Source organism: Myotis brandtii, unplaced genomic scaffold (genome assembly GCF_000412655.1).
Source record: "Myotis brandtii unplaced genomic scaffold, ASM41265v1 scaffold621, whole genome shotgun sequence".
Lineage (NCBI taxonomy): Eukaryota > Metazoa > Chordata > Mammalia > Chiroptera > Vespertilionidae > Myotis > Myotis brandtii.
The window spans coordinates 4,031,255-4,045,275 of record NW_005370372.1 but is presented as its reverse complement, the minus strand read 5'-3'; the positions used below and the strand labels follow the sequence as shown (position 1 = coordinate 4,045,275).

Below are 14,021 nucleotides of genomic sequence, written 5' to 3'. Positions count from 1 at the left end.
GCTTGCCCAGAGTTCATGTTAATTTGTGGTAGGGCCTCAGAGTGTGGAAATATCAGAGGCTCAGAGTGTTTTACTGTGGCCTGGGACACATGCATCCCCCTCCCCCCAATTACTTACCCCACACACACACACACACACACACACACACACTAGACAGGGGCAGGAAGGGGACGGTTTCCAGGGAGAGGGGATTGTGAGATATGCAGGCAGGTCCAATCCAGTTCCAAGCAGCTGGTGCCTGGGGGCATGGAGATGAGATAAAGCCTCCCAGCTCACAGTGCGCTGAAGCTGGCTGGACACACTGAGGCTGGGCTGCAGTAGACTGGCCTGTGGTGGGGGAGGCCAGTCCTGGCCCCTCTGCTCACCTGCTGCACACTGCCTCCCATAAGCCCAAGCCTCGAAGTCCCCCCAAAGTTGACCTGTGGAGGCACCATGCTGCTCCCTGCCCCCCTCTTTGGGATGGCATGGGCACTTACTAACGGGTAAGCCGCCCACTGCAGGGACCCTCCCACTAAGTCCTTTTCCTCCTGCCCCATGACTGGGGCCCTTTGGAGCAACCAGACCTCCTCCCAACCTCCGCCTCCGCCTCAGTTCACTAACTTCCCTGGGAGTTGGCTCTTTCAGGAATGGGCTTCTTGGTGACAAGGGACAGTGGCAGCTGCTCTCTCATTCCCCATCCTTGGGCAGGCGATAGTGTGAGCACATGGAGACCATTCTGGTGGAGGAGGAAGTCACCCCACGTCAGGAGGACCTGGTGCCTTGCACCAGCCTCTATCATCACCGGCGCCTGGGCTGGCGGCTGGACCTGTCCGGGAGTGGACATGCAGGGCTCTGTCCCATCTACAAGTGGGTGAGGGTCGGAGTCTGGGCTGGCTGCCCAGCAGGAGAGAGCAAAGGGGCCATATCCGGAAACTGGGGGAGGACTGGTGGTGATCTGGAGAAGCAGCCATTTGGGAAATAGGTCTGGGTGGGCTCTCAAAGGGCAGAGCATGAGGGATGGGGGTAGTGGATGAGTGGACACCACTAAGAGCAGCCCATGGAGATGCTTGATGCCTCCAGGCGGCCTCCCCAAGGTCATCTCATGGGGAAATGAAGACCAAGAAGGGAAATCACTTGATAAGTTCACTCAGAGAGTAGGTGACTAGATTGAATGACCATCCAGTCCATTCCCAGGGAGGGGGATGGGCTAGACACTAACATCTCCTCCCTTCTGCCTGCTCCATGGAGCCAGGCCCCAGGAATCACGACCTGTTGCGTGGAACAGGACAGTGAGGGCCTGCTGCCCAGGCTGGGGAGGCACCCACCGCTCCCTGGGTAAGTGCCTGAGATTAGCCCGGATCTGTAGTGTCATGGAGGCGGCAGGCTGCTTGGGGAGGGAAGCTGGGTCCAGACTGACTGGGTCCACCCCGTTCTCTCTCTGTATCCACCACAGCCCTTGCAGAAGCCAGCCCCAAGGGCTACTGCTTTGCCACATGGCAGTGCCAGCCTTGGGCAGGCTCAGCTCATGCATCTGCAGGAAGCCTGGAGGAATGCTGTGCCCAGCCTTGGGGACCCAGCTGGTGGGATGAACGCTCCCAGGCCTGCCTCAGCTGCTCCAGCCAACGGCTTCCAGGTGGGTCCCAAGCCTGTCAACAGCACAGTCCCAGCTGTCACCGCTCCCTAGGCACGCCCACGTGGAATTCTTGAGCTCTGGGCCTTTCCACAGGGCCCAAGTCCACTCCCCTGTCCTCTCAGATGAGTCACCTCCCATCCCCTGCCCACCAGAGTGACCGTGACTGTCCACCTGCTTCCTCCACCCTCCGCCCCCACATTTAGAGGCTCACGGTGGTGCCTCTCCCCCAGGCAGCACCCAGTCTCCAGCCCTGCTGCAGCCCCTGGCAGGGGCCCTGGCCCAACTCTGGAGCTGGAGCCAGTGTCCCTCGGCCACCTGTGCCACCTGGTCCGGCTTCCACTACCGCACCTTTGACAAGCGCCACTACCACTTCCTGGGCCACTGCACTTACCTGGTGGCAGGTGCTGCTGACTCCACTTGGGCTGTCCACATCAGGCCCAGGGGCCATTGTCCCCAGCCTGGGCACTGTCAGCAGGTGAGGGAGGGAGCTGGGGATGGAGACAGGGAGGGAGCTGGGTATGGGAGGAGGAGAGACACTGACCATCTCACCCATGACCCGTCTCCTCCCAGGTCCGGGTGATGATGGGACCAGAGGAAGTGCTGATTCAGGGTGGAAATGTCTCTGTGAATGGGCAGCTGGTACCTGATGGGGAGTTTCAGCTGCTCTCGGGTGAGGGACAGTCTGCCCACACCCAGGGTGGGGCTCAGAAGGGGCAGCTGGGGACTGAGCTTGCTGCTGCCTCCCCGACCCCCACCGCTGTTGGGAGGCATTTGGAAATGAGGGAGCCAGCTGAGGAGCCAGGTGTTATGGACCTAGTCCTCGCCCCCACACCTGCAACCAACCCCCACCAGCTCCCTCACAAGGTGACCTGGGGCGAGTGCTTCTACTTAACCACTTAACCTCTCTGAGCCTCAGTTTCCCCCACTTGCCTCCCACAGTGTTGTGAGGAAGGCTTTGGTGCTAGGAGACGACACACACACACACACACAACCTCACTCCCATCTCACTCCATGGACCACAACCAGGACAAAAATTCTGGTAAGAAACTGTCCCATCTACTAGCACCAAAGCCAGCATTCATGAACTTCTCAAGGAGGGCTGTGATGGGAAACCAGTGGGGCTTCTTTAAAGAATATAAAGTGCAGAACTCTCCAGAATGGTGAGAATCCCTCATTTCCCCTTCCCTGGGCAGTCTGAGCCCTAGTGCGATGGTGGGAGGGGTGGGCAGTGTGACCCCCACTTTCCCTGTCCAGGGCTGAGCTTGCAGTGCTGTCAGGGGGCCTGGGGGTCGTTGTGCAGCTGGATGGGTCCAGTTCGATCTCCGTTTCTGTGGACCACAAGCTCCGGGACAGACTCAAGGCCTCTGTGGGCTCTACAATGGCCGGCGTGAAGGTAAGTGGGTGTGGTGTTGTGGCTGGTGTAGGAGGGAAGGGAAGACCTGAGGCCTCAGACAGCACCTCTGCTTTCTCCCTCCCCCAGATGACTTCTTGGAGCCAGGAGGGGGGCTGGCTGTATTAGCTGCCACCTTTGGGAATTCCTGGAAGCTGCCTGACTCAGAGGTGAGATGCAGCCCTCAGGGAGCCCGGGCTCCCTTGCTCCCCACCTGCCCACCCACGCCTCGCTTCTCTGACACCTTCAAGCCTCTGTTCTGTCTCCTGCAAGAGACAGTTCCTGGGCCTCTCCCAGATCCCCAGAGAAGAAAAGGCAGGCTCGGGGTCCCACAGGAGCTCAGTGTAAGGAGCTGTCCACAGCCCTGGCTCCCTACACCCAGGGGACACACTCACTGACCTGGTTACCAACCAGTTTTGGTTAATCAGCTAGTCATCAAACCTCCTGCCTGTGGGTTGACAGTGACGCCAGCTCCCCTGCCCCGGCCCCTGGCTTGCCACTTTGCTGCCCCTCCCCGTCATAACGGGGATGGTGTCTGGGTTGCGTGTCATGACGGTGGAGCTTTGAAGCAGCTGTGAAAGCAGTGGCTATTTTCCTGGTGTCCTTGTGAATGTGCCTCATCCCTGCTCCCTGTCCTGACTCCGATTGTCCCCAGGCTGGGTGTCTGGATGCAGTGGAGGCAGCACAGGGCTGCGAGGAGCCTCTGAGGGGCACCGAGGTGGGCACGGAGGCTGGCCAATTGCGGGCCGAAACCCAAGATGTATGCCACCAACTGCTGGATGGTCCATTCAGAGAATGCCATGTCCAGGTATAGGTGGGGGTGGAGATAGTGTCTGGCATCAGAGGGGCTGAAAAGAGGGGGTGCTGGGGAGGTGCCAAATGGGGAATCTGGTCCTGCTATTGGTCAAGCCCTCCTACTCTGTCCTGGGTTTTACCTCTGGGGAATGAGATTGCTCGTATGTATGAGCTGTGAGGTCCTCTACAGCCCTCATCTGTTTGGCTCTAAACCAGGGTGGGTGAGATAGAAGCAAGAGGAGGGGGCTGGTTGGCTGAGGGGCTGTCCTTTCTCGGAAGGTTCCCTCTGCTGAGTACCATGACGCCTGCCTCTTTGCCTACTGTGCTGGGGCCCCAGCAGGCAGTGGGAGAGAGGGCCGCAGGGAGGCTGTGTGTGCCACCTTGGCCAACTATGCCCAGGACCGTGCCAAGCGTCACATCCATGTGCTCTGGAGGAAGCCCGGCTTCTGTGGTAGGGTTCCTGCCTGTGCCTCCAGGCCTCCCCGCCCTGCAGGATTGGGAACTGAGGGAGGGCCCTAGTGTGACCCCTACTTCTGAGTGCTCTGGCGCCTGCTGAGCCCCCAGCGAGGCCTCCAGGCTCCTCAGCCCAGTGGTGCCTGGCGGGAGGAGGGGGGCTCCTGGGCCTCACAGCCACTCCTGTGCCTGCAGAGCGCCTGTGCCCCGGAGACCAACTGTACTCCGACTGCGCCTCGGCCTGCCCGCCCAGCTGCCCCACTGTGGGCGAGGGCGGGGAGGGGTCTTGCGGAGAATGCTTGAGCGGCTGCGATGTCCGCCCGGCCTCTTCTGGGACGGCGCCCTCTGTGCCTGCCTCCCAATGTCCCTTCTATTACCGACGCCAGCGCTACGCCCCCGGCGACACTGTGCGCCAGCTGTGCAACCCGTGCTGGGTCCGCAGGTGTTGCTGGCCCTTTCGCTGGGCTTGGAGACCGCCCCATCCACTCTGATCCCTCCCATGTGCTATCTCCTCAACCTGCTTTTCCGTCTGGGGACCTCTCACAAGTGGCCTGTGGCCTGCGCCCTCTCAGGGCATAAGTGGTGGCCCTGCTTGAAGACCTAGCTGGTGACCTCCACCAGCTGACTCTAAGCCTAATGGGAGGAGGAGGTGCCAGGGGCGGGAGACACCTGGTGTTGGGGACCGGAGGTCGTCTCCAGCTCAGCATAACCCTGCCCCGGGCTGATCCAGAGGGCGCTCTCTCACCCCTTGTGCTCACAGCGTGTGCCAGGACGGCCGGTGGCTCTGCGTGCGGGCTCCTGGCCTTCAGAGTGCGCGGTGGGCGGGGACGGGCACTACCACACCTTTGATGGGCGGAGCTTCTCCTCCATCCTGGTGCAGGCGAGGTGGGGGCGTTGGGGGGAACTAACTGCGGGCAGGGGAGGGGAGTAGGCGAATCTTCCTAGAGCAGGCCCCTTCGTAGGGCTGCTGTGAGGGTGAAATGACCATGCAAGGGTGGGGCTGTGGCCGTGTAGGGCCCGCTAAATCATTTGGTCTGGCCCTGCCAAGGCATTAGAGGTGAGTTAATTAAATGTTTGAACAAATATTGCAGGCTAATTTAAAAGAAATACTTTTAGGAAGGGGAGAGATAGAAACATCAATGATGAGAGAGAATCATTGATCGGCTGCCTCCTGCACGCCCCCTACTGGGGATCGAGTTTGCAATCCGGGCACATGCCCTTGACCAAAATCGAACCCCGGACCCTTCAGTCGCAAGCTGGCGCTCTATCCACTGGGCCAAACCGGCTAGGGCAGCAGGCTAATTTTTAAGATGATAATTTTGTATGGCTCCAGAATGATGTAAATACCCAAAATGGCCCTGGGCAGAAAAAAGGTTCCCCACCCCTGCAAGAAACCACTAAATAAGTGAACAAAATGCACACAGTTGTCCAGGGAAAAGCTGAGGGGGAACCGATTTTGGAGGGAGAGTGGCTGCAGCAGACACCATGTAGTCTCCCCTTTGGGTTCTCACCTCCTCTTTAGGTTCCTGTGAAAGTACTGCTGTCATCACCACCACATCCAGGGGCACCAAGCAAAATCCATGCTTGCAGTCCTTTCTCACAAATTGGACAGGGTGGGTTTGTCACAAGCTACTTCGTGCAAAATAGTCCCAGGGCCAATAAAGGACCTTCTTGGTCCCCTAGTAAAACTGAGTGACGTCTCAGGTTCAGGCCTAGGCATGTTCTTACACACACAAGCACAAACAGGTGTGCACAGATGACATATGCTCCTGCATATGCATATAGATTGATTTAGCATGTGCATACACATAGACACACACAGACATGAGCATACATACCCAGGGGGAGTAAAGAAGGGAGCCAATGCACATGTGAGTCTGGCTGGCTGGAAAGTGGTCAGCACACATTAGCGGGATCTACCTCCAGGTGTGAACTGGAGGTGGTCTGTAGAACACCTGTTCTCAGGTGCGACCCTCCCCCCATTCCTCACCGTCTGCCCCAGGACTTGGCCAAGGGGTAGCTGTTGATCGTGCTGGAGCATGGAGCCTGCGACTCTGGGAGCTGCCTCCACGCCATCTCTGTCTCCCAGGGGGACGCCCACATCCAGCTCAGGGACTCAGGTAGCCTTGGCTCACCGGGCACCTACCTACTAGGCCTTCCCTCCCGACAGTCCTCAGAACTGTGGCTCAGGCCCTAGCAGCCTCCTGTTACTGCCCCTCTCTCTGCAGACTCTGGCTCATTCCAGCACTTTCTGTCCACACTGCCCTGTGGTTTCTGAATCGCAAACCTCCCCTCAGATTCCCCAAACCAAACTCGTTGCTTCCATTTCCCCTAAGCCCCCCATCTCCGAAGCAGACACACAGTCCTTTGGGAAACTTCCAAGGCATCTTCTGCTCCATCCTTGGGGGTGGGGGTTGCAAGTTCTGAGAAGTTGGACACCAGGCCAGATAGGTCCCTCCCAGTTCGGATGCTGAGCCCACAGTCCCTCCATCTCCCTTCCCTGCATCTGCTCCTCCTATGTATGAACTGACTTCAAAGGCAAAGTAGGTGCTGAGGGTGGTCCTCAGTGCATGTGGGAGTGCTCACGGGGAATGGGTGATTGCCCAGGGCTCCCCTCACTCAGTGTGGGCAGCCCTCCCACCTCCTGCCCAGTCCTTTCCCTTTTTACAGCCCCATCCTGCCATATGTTGTCCCCTTAACCTCATCAGCCCAGCCCAGCCCTGCGTGGCAGCCCCCTCACAGGCCCCTTGTTCCAGGAGCTGCCCTGGCCAATGGGCAGGACGTGGGCCTGCCCTGGAGCAGCCCTGAGGGCATCAGTGTCTCCCGAGCCTCCTCCACCTTCCTGCTGCTGGAGTCCAGGTCCTCTGGGGGGTGTCTGACCCTGCAGCCTACATCACCCTGGACCCCCACCATGCCCAGAGGTGTGCCAGGGGGCAGGTGAGTGGCTGGGCGAGGCCACAGTGGGCCGGGTTTGACCATTTCTGCCTACTCCGGTGACCTAGGTGCAGGGCCTATGCGGCACCTTCACCTGGAACCAGCAGGACGACTTCCTGACACCTGCCGGTGACGTGGAGACCAGCATTGCTGCCTTTGCTAGCAAGTTCCAGCTGGCAGGCAAGGGAAGGTGCCCCTCAGAGGACAGCACCCCTCTTTCCCCCTGCAGCACCCACACTGAGCGCCATGTTTTCGCAGAGCCATCCTGCATGGCCCAGTCTTCCAGGTAGCTGGTTGGGGCTCTCCTCCTGTTCACACCTGTACGATGGGGTCAGTACCCGCCCTGCCCTCCTCCTGGACTATTGGGAAGGCCCTGCTGTGACAGGGCTTCTGAGCGCAGGGAGGTGACAGTGGGGACAAGAGGGAACGGGAATCTGTGGGGGAGAAGCTGATCCATTTCCTCTTCTTCCCCCAAGGAGTGCCACAGGCTGGTGGATGGAGCCCTTCCACCTGTGCTACTTGGCAGCCGTGTGTGGCCGTGCCCCTGGCAGGGACTGCCTGTGCCCAGTGCTTGCTGCCTATGCTCGCCGCTGTGCCCAGGAGGATGCCCCATCTCCCTGGAGCAGTGGTCGGCAAACTGCGGCTCACGAGCCACATGCGGCTCTTTGGTCCCTTGAGTGTGGCTCTTCCACAAAATACTGATTTCTGAGCATGGACCACGAAGTTTCAATCGCACTGTAAGTGCGCGCCCGCACGTGGTATTTTGTGGAAGAGCCACACTCAAGGGACCAAAGAGCCGCATGTGGCTCGCGAGCCGCAGTTTGCCGACCACTGCCCTGGAGGAACCAGACCCTCTGCCGTGAGTCAGCTCAGCCAGCACCCAATTTCCAGTCTCCTCCTCCCAGCTAGAAGGGATCCAAGAACTCTGAGGGGAGTTGGGGGTGGGGCCTCAGGAGGACCTCTGACCTTGCAGATTGCTGGCTTACCTTCTTTCAGAGGCATAGGAGGTGGTGGTGGGGTCCAGAGGGGTGGGCAGAGCAGCAGTGGCTATGCCCCTGACCTTCTTGTGTCTCTGTGCCCAGCTGTCTTGTGTCCTGGGGGCCAGGAGTACCAGGATTGTGCCCCAGTGTGCGGTCAGAAATGTGGGGAGCCAGAGGACTGTGGGAAGCTGGGTGGCTGTGTGGCTGGTTGTAATTGCCCCTTGGGGCTGCTGTGGGACCCTGAGGGCCAGTGTGTGCCCCCCAGCTTGTGCCCCTGCCAGCTTGAAGCCCGTCGTTATGCCCCTGGCAGTGCCACCATGAAGGACTGCAGCCGCTGGTGAGGGCAGCAACCTTTGTGGGGGGTGAAGGCTTGGGGGTGAGGAGATGGAACTTAGAGAAAAGGGCTTGTAGTCCGGTGGGTTTTAGCATGGCATGCCCGTGGGGATGACATAGCACTGATAACTGTTACTCAGTGGAGCACTTTAATGTACATGATCTTACTCAATTGTCCTTAATTCCTACAATAACCTAGGGAAGTAGGAAGTAGAAGAATTGTTCCCATTTTGCAGGCGAGGAAACTGAGGCTCAGATAGGTTAAACGGCTTGCAGAGTCACACAGCTTGTTCATGATGGTCTAGAACCCAGACCTCTGGATTCCAGTTGAGTGTGGTCTAGAGGCTCTTCCAAGGGTTAGGGAGAAGTAAAAGCAAGTTACAAAGCTATGGAGGCGGAGCCAGGGGCCAGGGCTTGGTGGGTGAATGTGAGACTTCAGTGAAATCCCCCTCCTACCTGGGCTGGGAGTGGGTAGTTCACTATCTCTGCCCCTCCCCAGAGCCCAGAGAATGGCCCCCATTGGAGCTGGGGTGACAATATCTAGCCCAGCTATCTCTGCCCCTCCCCAGAGCCCAGAGAATGGCCCCATCGGAGCTGGGGCAGGAAAGGGTGACAATATTTAGCCCAAGTATGGCTGGGTACTGGGAACAGCCCCAATCCCTGTGCTTGTAACAACTGGGGTGTTGGGGGAGGACACTCAGATCTCTGGAGTAGACGTTAGGGGCTTGGGACCCCTGGGTTCCTGAGCCTCTCCCAGGTCAGACCAGGCCCCTGGAGATGAGGCCAGCCTTGGACTGCCTCTCACCTTCCTTCTGTGTCCGAGGTGTGTGCCAGGACAGGGGCCTCTGGAACTGCAGTGATCGCCGCTGCACCCCCCAGCGGGCATTCTGTCCCCATGAGCTTGTCTATGCCCCTGATGCCTGCCTCCTCACCTGTGACAGCCCCAGTGCCAACCACTCCTGCCCCCCAGGCAGCACAGGGGACTGTGTCTGTCCCCCAGGCACCGTGTTGCTGGTAAGTCTGGGGGGAGCTGCATAGGGCACTGCCCTGCCCCCCTGGCTGTCTGAAAGAGTGGGAGGGGCATTGGGTTGTCCTCTAAGGTGCCCCTTTGTCCCTGGCCTCTGCCCAGGACGAGCGCTGTGTGCCTCCTGAGCTCTGTCCCTGCCGCCACGGTGGCAGGTGGTATCCACCCAATGCCACCATCCATGAGGACTGCAACATTGGTATGCCCAGCCCTGTGACCTGTAACCTTTGACCTTGTGACCCCTGGCTTGGGGCTGGAGCAATGGGTGGGGTGGGAGGACCAGACTGCCTGGGCAATGGGAGTCCTCCAGGATCCCCAAGCTGAGGGTCTCTCTGGAGTTGCTTGGAACCTGACCAGTTTTCTCCCCTGGATACAGCTGCCGATCCCGGTCCTTGTGACTCTGTTTCCCCTCTTCCCCTTGCCCACAGCGTGTGTCAGGGCAGGCAGTGGCACTGCATGGGCCAGCGGTGCGGTGGACGGTGCCAGGCATCGGGTGCCCCCCATTATGTGACATTCGATGGGCTAGCCCTCACCTTCCCCGGGGCCTGTGAATACCTGCTGGTGCGAGAGGCCAGTGGCCAGTTCACAGTCTCGGCCCAGAACCTGCCCTGCGGGGCCAGCGGCCTCACCTGCACCAAGGCACTGACCGTGCGGCTGCAGAGCACCGTTGTCCACATGCTCAGAGGTGACTGTGACATTGAAGGGTGGCGTTGCCAAGGAGGGGCACGCTGGATGGCCTCACAGCTCTACAGGGGTGGCTGAGGCCCGGGCTCTCCATGTCTCCCCGATTTGTATCAGTGCCGTGCAGCTGGCGCCCCCTCTCTTGGCTGGAAATCATCATTCTGGAAGGCTCTAAGAAATTAAGGCCCAGAGAGGGCTCATGGCCTGCCCAAGGTGACGTAGCTAGAGAAGCAAAAGGAAGGTTGGAGGGGAGGCTGGAAGGACCCCATGGGGATCTGGGAGGCCCCATACTCCAAGGCCGAGCCTGATGGCCTCCCTCCTCATCCAAAGGCCGGGCAGTGACAGTGAATGGGGTGAGTGTAACATCCCCCAAGGTCTACACAGGCCCCGGGCTGAGCCTTGGCCGGGCTGGCCTCTTCCTGCTGCTCACCACCCGCCTGGGCCTCTCCCTGCTCTGGGATGGAGGTCAGGCCCCATCCCTCACCCTCTGACCCTGCCCTGCCTTACCCAGGGGTCTAACTCCCCCAGACTCCTCCTCCCTACAAGTGGTCAGAGTTGTGTTCCTGTTACTTATGAAATCAGCACCTCCTCACCGAAGAAACATTTAGAAAATACCAAATTTCCTAACAACCCACCACCCAAAAAAGTGGTTGGTGTTTTAGAAATGACTGTTACCGAGAAACTGGAAACCGAAATAACCCCGCGTGTGGGAAGGAGTCTGGTGGCCAGCACAGCGGGGCTGACATCTGAGCCTCCAGCCACAGAGTCCCCTGGGGCTGGTGGGTGTCACAGTCTGACCTGGAGCCTGGCTGGAATCTGCCCATTTGGAGAATTTTCCTGTCCCCCATCCTGGGTGTAGTTAGGGGAGTAGGCTCCCACTTCTCCCCACCAAAAAGAGAGTGAAGCAGCGCCTCCTATTGGGTGGCGGTACTCATGCAGGTGGTCAGGCGGCCGCAACAATAGCGTCCCTGGTCTTATCCCTGCTCTGGGCCCCCACGAAGGCCAGCGGGTCATTTCTTTGCACAGTCGGCCCCCTGCTGCCTTTCTTCAGGCACCCGGGTCCTGCTGTCCCCGCAGTTCCGCGGCCGTGTGGCTGGGCTGTGTGGAGACTTTGATGGCGATGCCAGCAACAACCTGCGGAGCCGCCAGGGAGCCCTGGAGCCCACTGCTGAGCTGGCCGCCCACTCCTGGCTCCTCAGTCCTCTGTGCCCTGAGCCAGGGACCTGCCACACCCCTGCACCGTGAGCAAGGGCGGGAGACGGGAAAGGGAGTGGGTGCAGCTGCAGAAACCTGGGGGAAACGGAGGCTGGGCGCTGCGGAGGGATCTGGTCCACAGCGCTGTACCTGCAGGTGAATGCCCACCGGGCCGCCTGGGCTCGCTCCCGCTGCGGGGTGCTGCTGCAGCCACTCTGCCCGGGGCCACGCGGAGGTACCCCCACAGCAGCACTACGGGTGGTGCGTTTATGATGCCTGGATGCCGGCGGGTGAGAGCGGCAGGCCTGGGGACCGGGTGGGAGGGTGTGTGGCCGTGGAGAGCGGCTGCTGAGGCTGACCGACCCCTCCCACAGCTGTGATTCAGGAGGCGACTGTGAGTGTCTGTGCTCGGCCATTGCCACCTCCCGACACGGGCTCCACGTGCGCGCTGTCGCAGCCAGGAGCTCTGCCGCGAGTGTGCCTGCCCTCAGTCCCTGGTGCCCAGTCCCACCGCACCCAGCCGAACATGCTATGTTTGCTGCTCTGTAAACCCGTGTGTTGTAAACAGCCTTGGGAGGGTCTCAGCAGGAATCTACACCATGGCCCCATGCCCTTCAGGGCCGTCACCTTGGGCCGGCTCGCCTGCTGCTTTTGCATCCTGATGCCCTTGCACCTTGCTGACCAAGCCTCGCTCCTCTCCACCCAGCTCTGCAATGTGAAGGAGGCCAGGAGTATGAGGCCTGTGGCCCCACGTGTCCCCCCACCTGCCATGACCATGGTCCTGAAGCTGGTGGCATTGCCAGGCTGTCACCTGTGTGGAGGGCTTCTTCTGCCTTGAGGGGACTCTGCTGCATGGTGGGTAGGGTCAGAATGGGGAGAGGGGAGGCGGCACCGGGACAGGGAAGGGGCCACAAGGCCACAGGTGACAGGGCTGGCGTGAGGGCTGCTGTGCCCTGTGCTCCAAGCCCTGCCCTCTGTGACCTGAGGAGGCATCTGCATGAAGCTGGCTTTCTGTCCCTGTGAGTGGGGGAGAGGGGGGCGGCTTCTTCCCACCAGGAACGGTGCTGCAGAAGGCCTGTGGGGACTGGTGATTGGGGGCTTGGGGGAGCCCCATAGCCCCTGGGCTGTCCCAGAGCTACGTCTGATCCCAGGACATCATGTGCTCAGCACGTGCCAGGGAAGTCGGTGGCTTTGTGGGGGTGGCAGTACCCGCTGCGAGGAGCCTGTGCCTGGCTGTGCAGAGGGAGAGGCCCTGTGCCGGAGAGTGGGCACTGTGTGCCCCACGAGTGGCTTTGTGACAACCAGGACGACTGTGGCGATGGCTCAGATGAGGAGGGCAAGTGTCTTCGCCTGTGTGTGGCAGTGGCTGAATGACAGGCTGATCCTCGTATGTATCCTAGGACAACTTCCCAAGCTGCTGCTCCCATTACCAGCAGCGGTGACTTGTAGGCAGATGTGTTCTGGTCTTTCTGGGGTGAGGGACTTCTCTGGGACCCTATGTTGGCATCCTGAGCCTGCTTACCTGCCCCACACCAGGCTGTGCCACTGCAGGCTGCAGGGAGGGGCAGATATCTTGCAGCTCCGGCCACTGCCTGCCCCTGGCCCTGCTCTGTGATGGACAGGACGACTGTGGAGATGGACAGATGAGCAGGGCTGCCCATGCCCCCAGGACTCTCTGGCCTGTGCTGATGGGCGCTGCCTGCCCCCAGCCCTGCTCTGTGATGGACACCCTGACTGTCCAGATGCTGATGATGAGGAGTCCTGTCTGGGTGGGTGGTCCTGGCCCAGTCTCCAGCCCACCAGGCACCCTTCCCACAAGGCCTATCTTGTGGGCCCCAAACTGCCTGCCTCCCCTCCTTCCCCAATCCAGGGTCCCATTGGGAAGTTGGCACCTGTGGGTGTGTGAGTGGGCGCACACAGTGACAACAAGGGGCAGTGCCCTGGGGCCAGCTCCTCCTTTCCCTGGCTGCAGGGCAGGTGAACTGCACCCCTGGGGAGGTGTCCTGCATCGATGGCACCTGCATGGGGGCCATCCAGCTGTGTGACAGAATCTGGGACTGCCCAGATGGAGCAGATGAGGGGCCTGGGCACTGCCCCCTCCCCTCTCTGCCCACGCCCCCTGCTGGCACCTTGCCCAGTCCCTCCGCTGGCTCCTGGGAGACGGCACCAGCTCCCCTGGCCAGCACCAGCCCTGGTGAGTCTCCTCGGGGAGAAAGCTGGAGTGTGGAGGCCTGGGGGTCGGCGGGCAGGAGGGCATCTCAGAGGGAGGATTTGGGGCACGTGCTGGACTGGAAGGAACAGAGCACCGACCCAGCCTCCTGAAGACACCAGAATGAAAGAAGTGAAGGTGTTTGAGGGGGCTGAAAGAGTCCAAACCTTATTTCCTGACGTTCAAGGCCCCTCTGGGCTGAGGGGAGGGTAATGGAAATTCCCTGAGGAGGGGGGACAGCTTTTGGAAAACCAATAGGGCAGCAAAATGGGGAAGCGAATGGACTCGGGGAGGTTTCGGAGGTGGGGCGAGGGCCGGGCTCAGGTCAGGGACCGGGCGAGCCTGTAGCTGGAGCGGAGCGGGTGGTGGAGAAGGAAGGGCCAGGCCGGCTGGGGAGCGCTGTCTATCCGCCGGGC

General features: G+C 60.4%; 1 protein-coding gene across 1 annotated transcript in view; it reads left to right on the top strand.

Annotated features, from left to right (window-relative positions):
• The first annotated feature begins 216 nt into the window (after positions 1 to 216).
• SSPO (SCO-spondin) overlaps positions 217 to 14,021 on the top strand; it is a 21,703-nt gene continuing 7,898 nt past the window's right edge. Inside the window, 43 exon segments of the mRNA XM_014528179.1 lie at positions 217 to 482; positions 688 to 846; positions 1,232 to 1,314; positions 1,433 to 1,612; positions 1,843 to 2,087; positions 2,183 to 2,292; positions 2,867 to 2,955; positions 2,958 to 3,005; positions 3,093 to 3,172; positions 3,658 to 3,810; positions 4,077 to 4,248; positions 4,446 to 4,559; positions 4,562 to 4,598; positions 4,600 to 4,692; positions 5,011 to 5,048; positions 5,051 to 5,130; positions 6,253 to 6,370; positions 7,007 to 7,096; positions 7,099 to 7,187; positions 7,253 to 7,442; positions 7,445 to 7,470; positions 7,661 to 7,680; positions 7,682 to 7,812; positions 8,267 to 8,500; positions 9,321 to 9,511; positions 9,627 to 9,724; positions 9,950 to 10,206; positions 10,533 to 10,667; positions 11,254 to 11,418; positions 11,421 to 11,443; positions 11,553 to 11,611; positions 11,613 to 11,675; positions 11,768 to 11,840; positions 11,843 to 11,867; positions 12,103 to 12,183; positions 12,186 to 12,251; positions 12,383 to 12,426; positions 12,428 to 12,483; positions 12,564 to 12,652; positions 12,655 to 12,732; positions 12,933 to 13,034; positions 13,037 to 13,165; positions 13,369 to 13,590. Of these exon segments, the coding sequence (XP_014383665.1) occupies positions 433 to 482; positions 688 to 846; positions 1,232 to 1,314; positions 1,433 to 1,612; positions 1,843 to 2,087; positions 2,183 to 2,292; positions 2,867 to 2,955; positions 2,958 to 3,005; positions 3,093 to 3,172; positions 3,658 to 3,810; positions 4,077 to 4,248; positions 4,446 to 4,559; positions 4,562 to 4,598; positions 4,600 to 4,692; positions 5,011 to 5,048; positions 5,051 to 5,130; positions 6,253 to 6,370; positions 7,007 to 7,096; positions 7,099 to 7,187; positions 7,253 to 7,442; positions 7,445 to 7,470; positions 7,661 to 7,680; positions 7,682 to 7,812; positions 8,267 to 8,500; positions 9,321 to 9,511; positions 9,627 to 9,724; positions 9,950 to 10,206; positions 10,533 to 10,667; positions 11,254 to 11,418; positions 11,421 to 11,443; positions 11,553 to 11,611; positions 11,613 to 11,675; positions 11,768 to 11,840; positions 11,843 to 11,867; positions 12,103 to 12,183; positions 12,186 to 12,251; positions 12,383 to 12,426; positions 12,428 to 12,483; positions 12,564 to 12,652; positions 12,655 to 12,732; positions 12,933 to 13,034; positions 13,037 to 13,165; positions 13,369 to 13,590 (4,585 nt within the window). The 5' untranslated portion in view covers positions 217 to 432.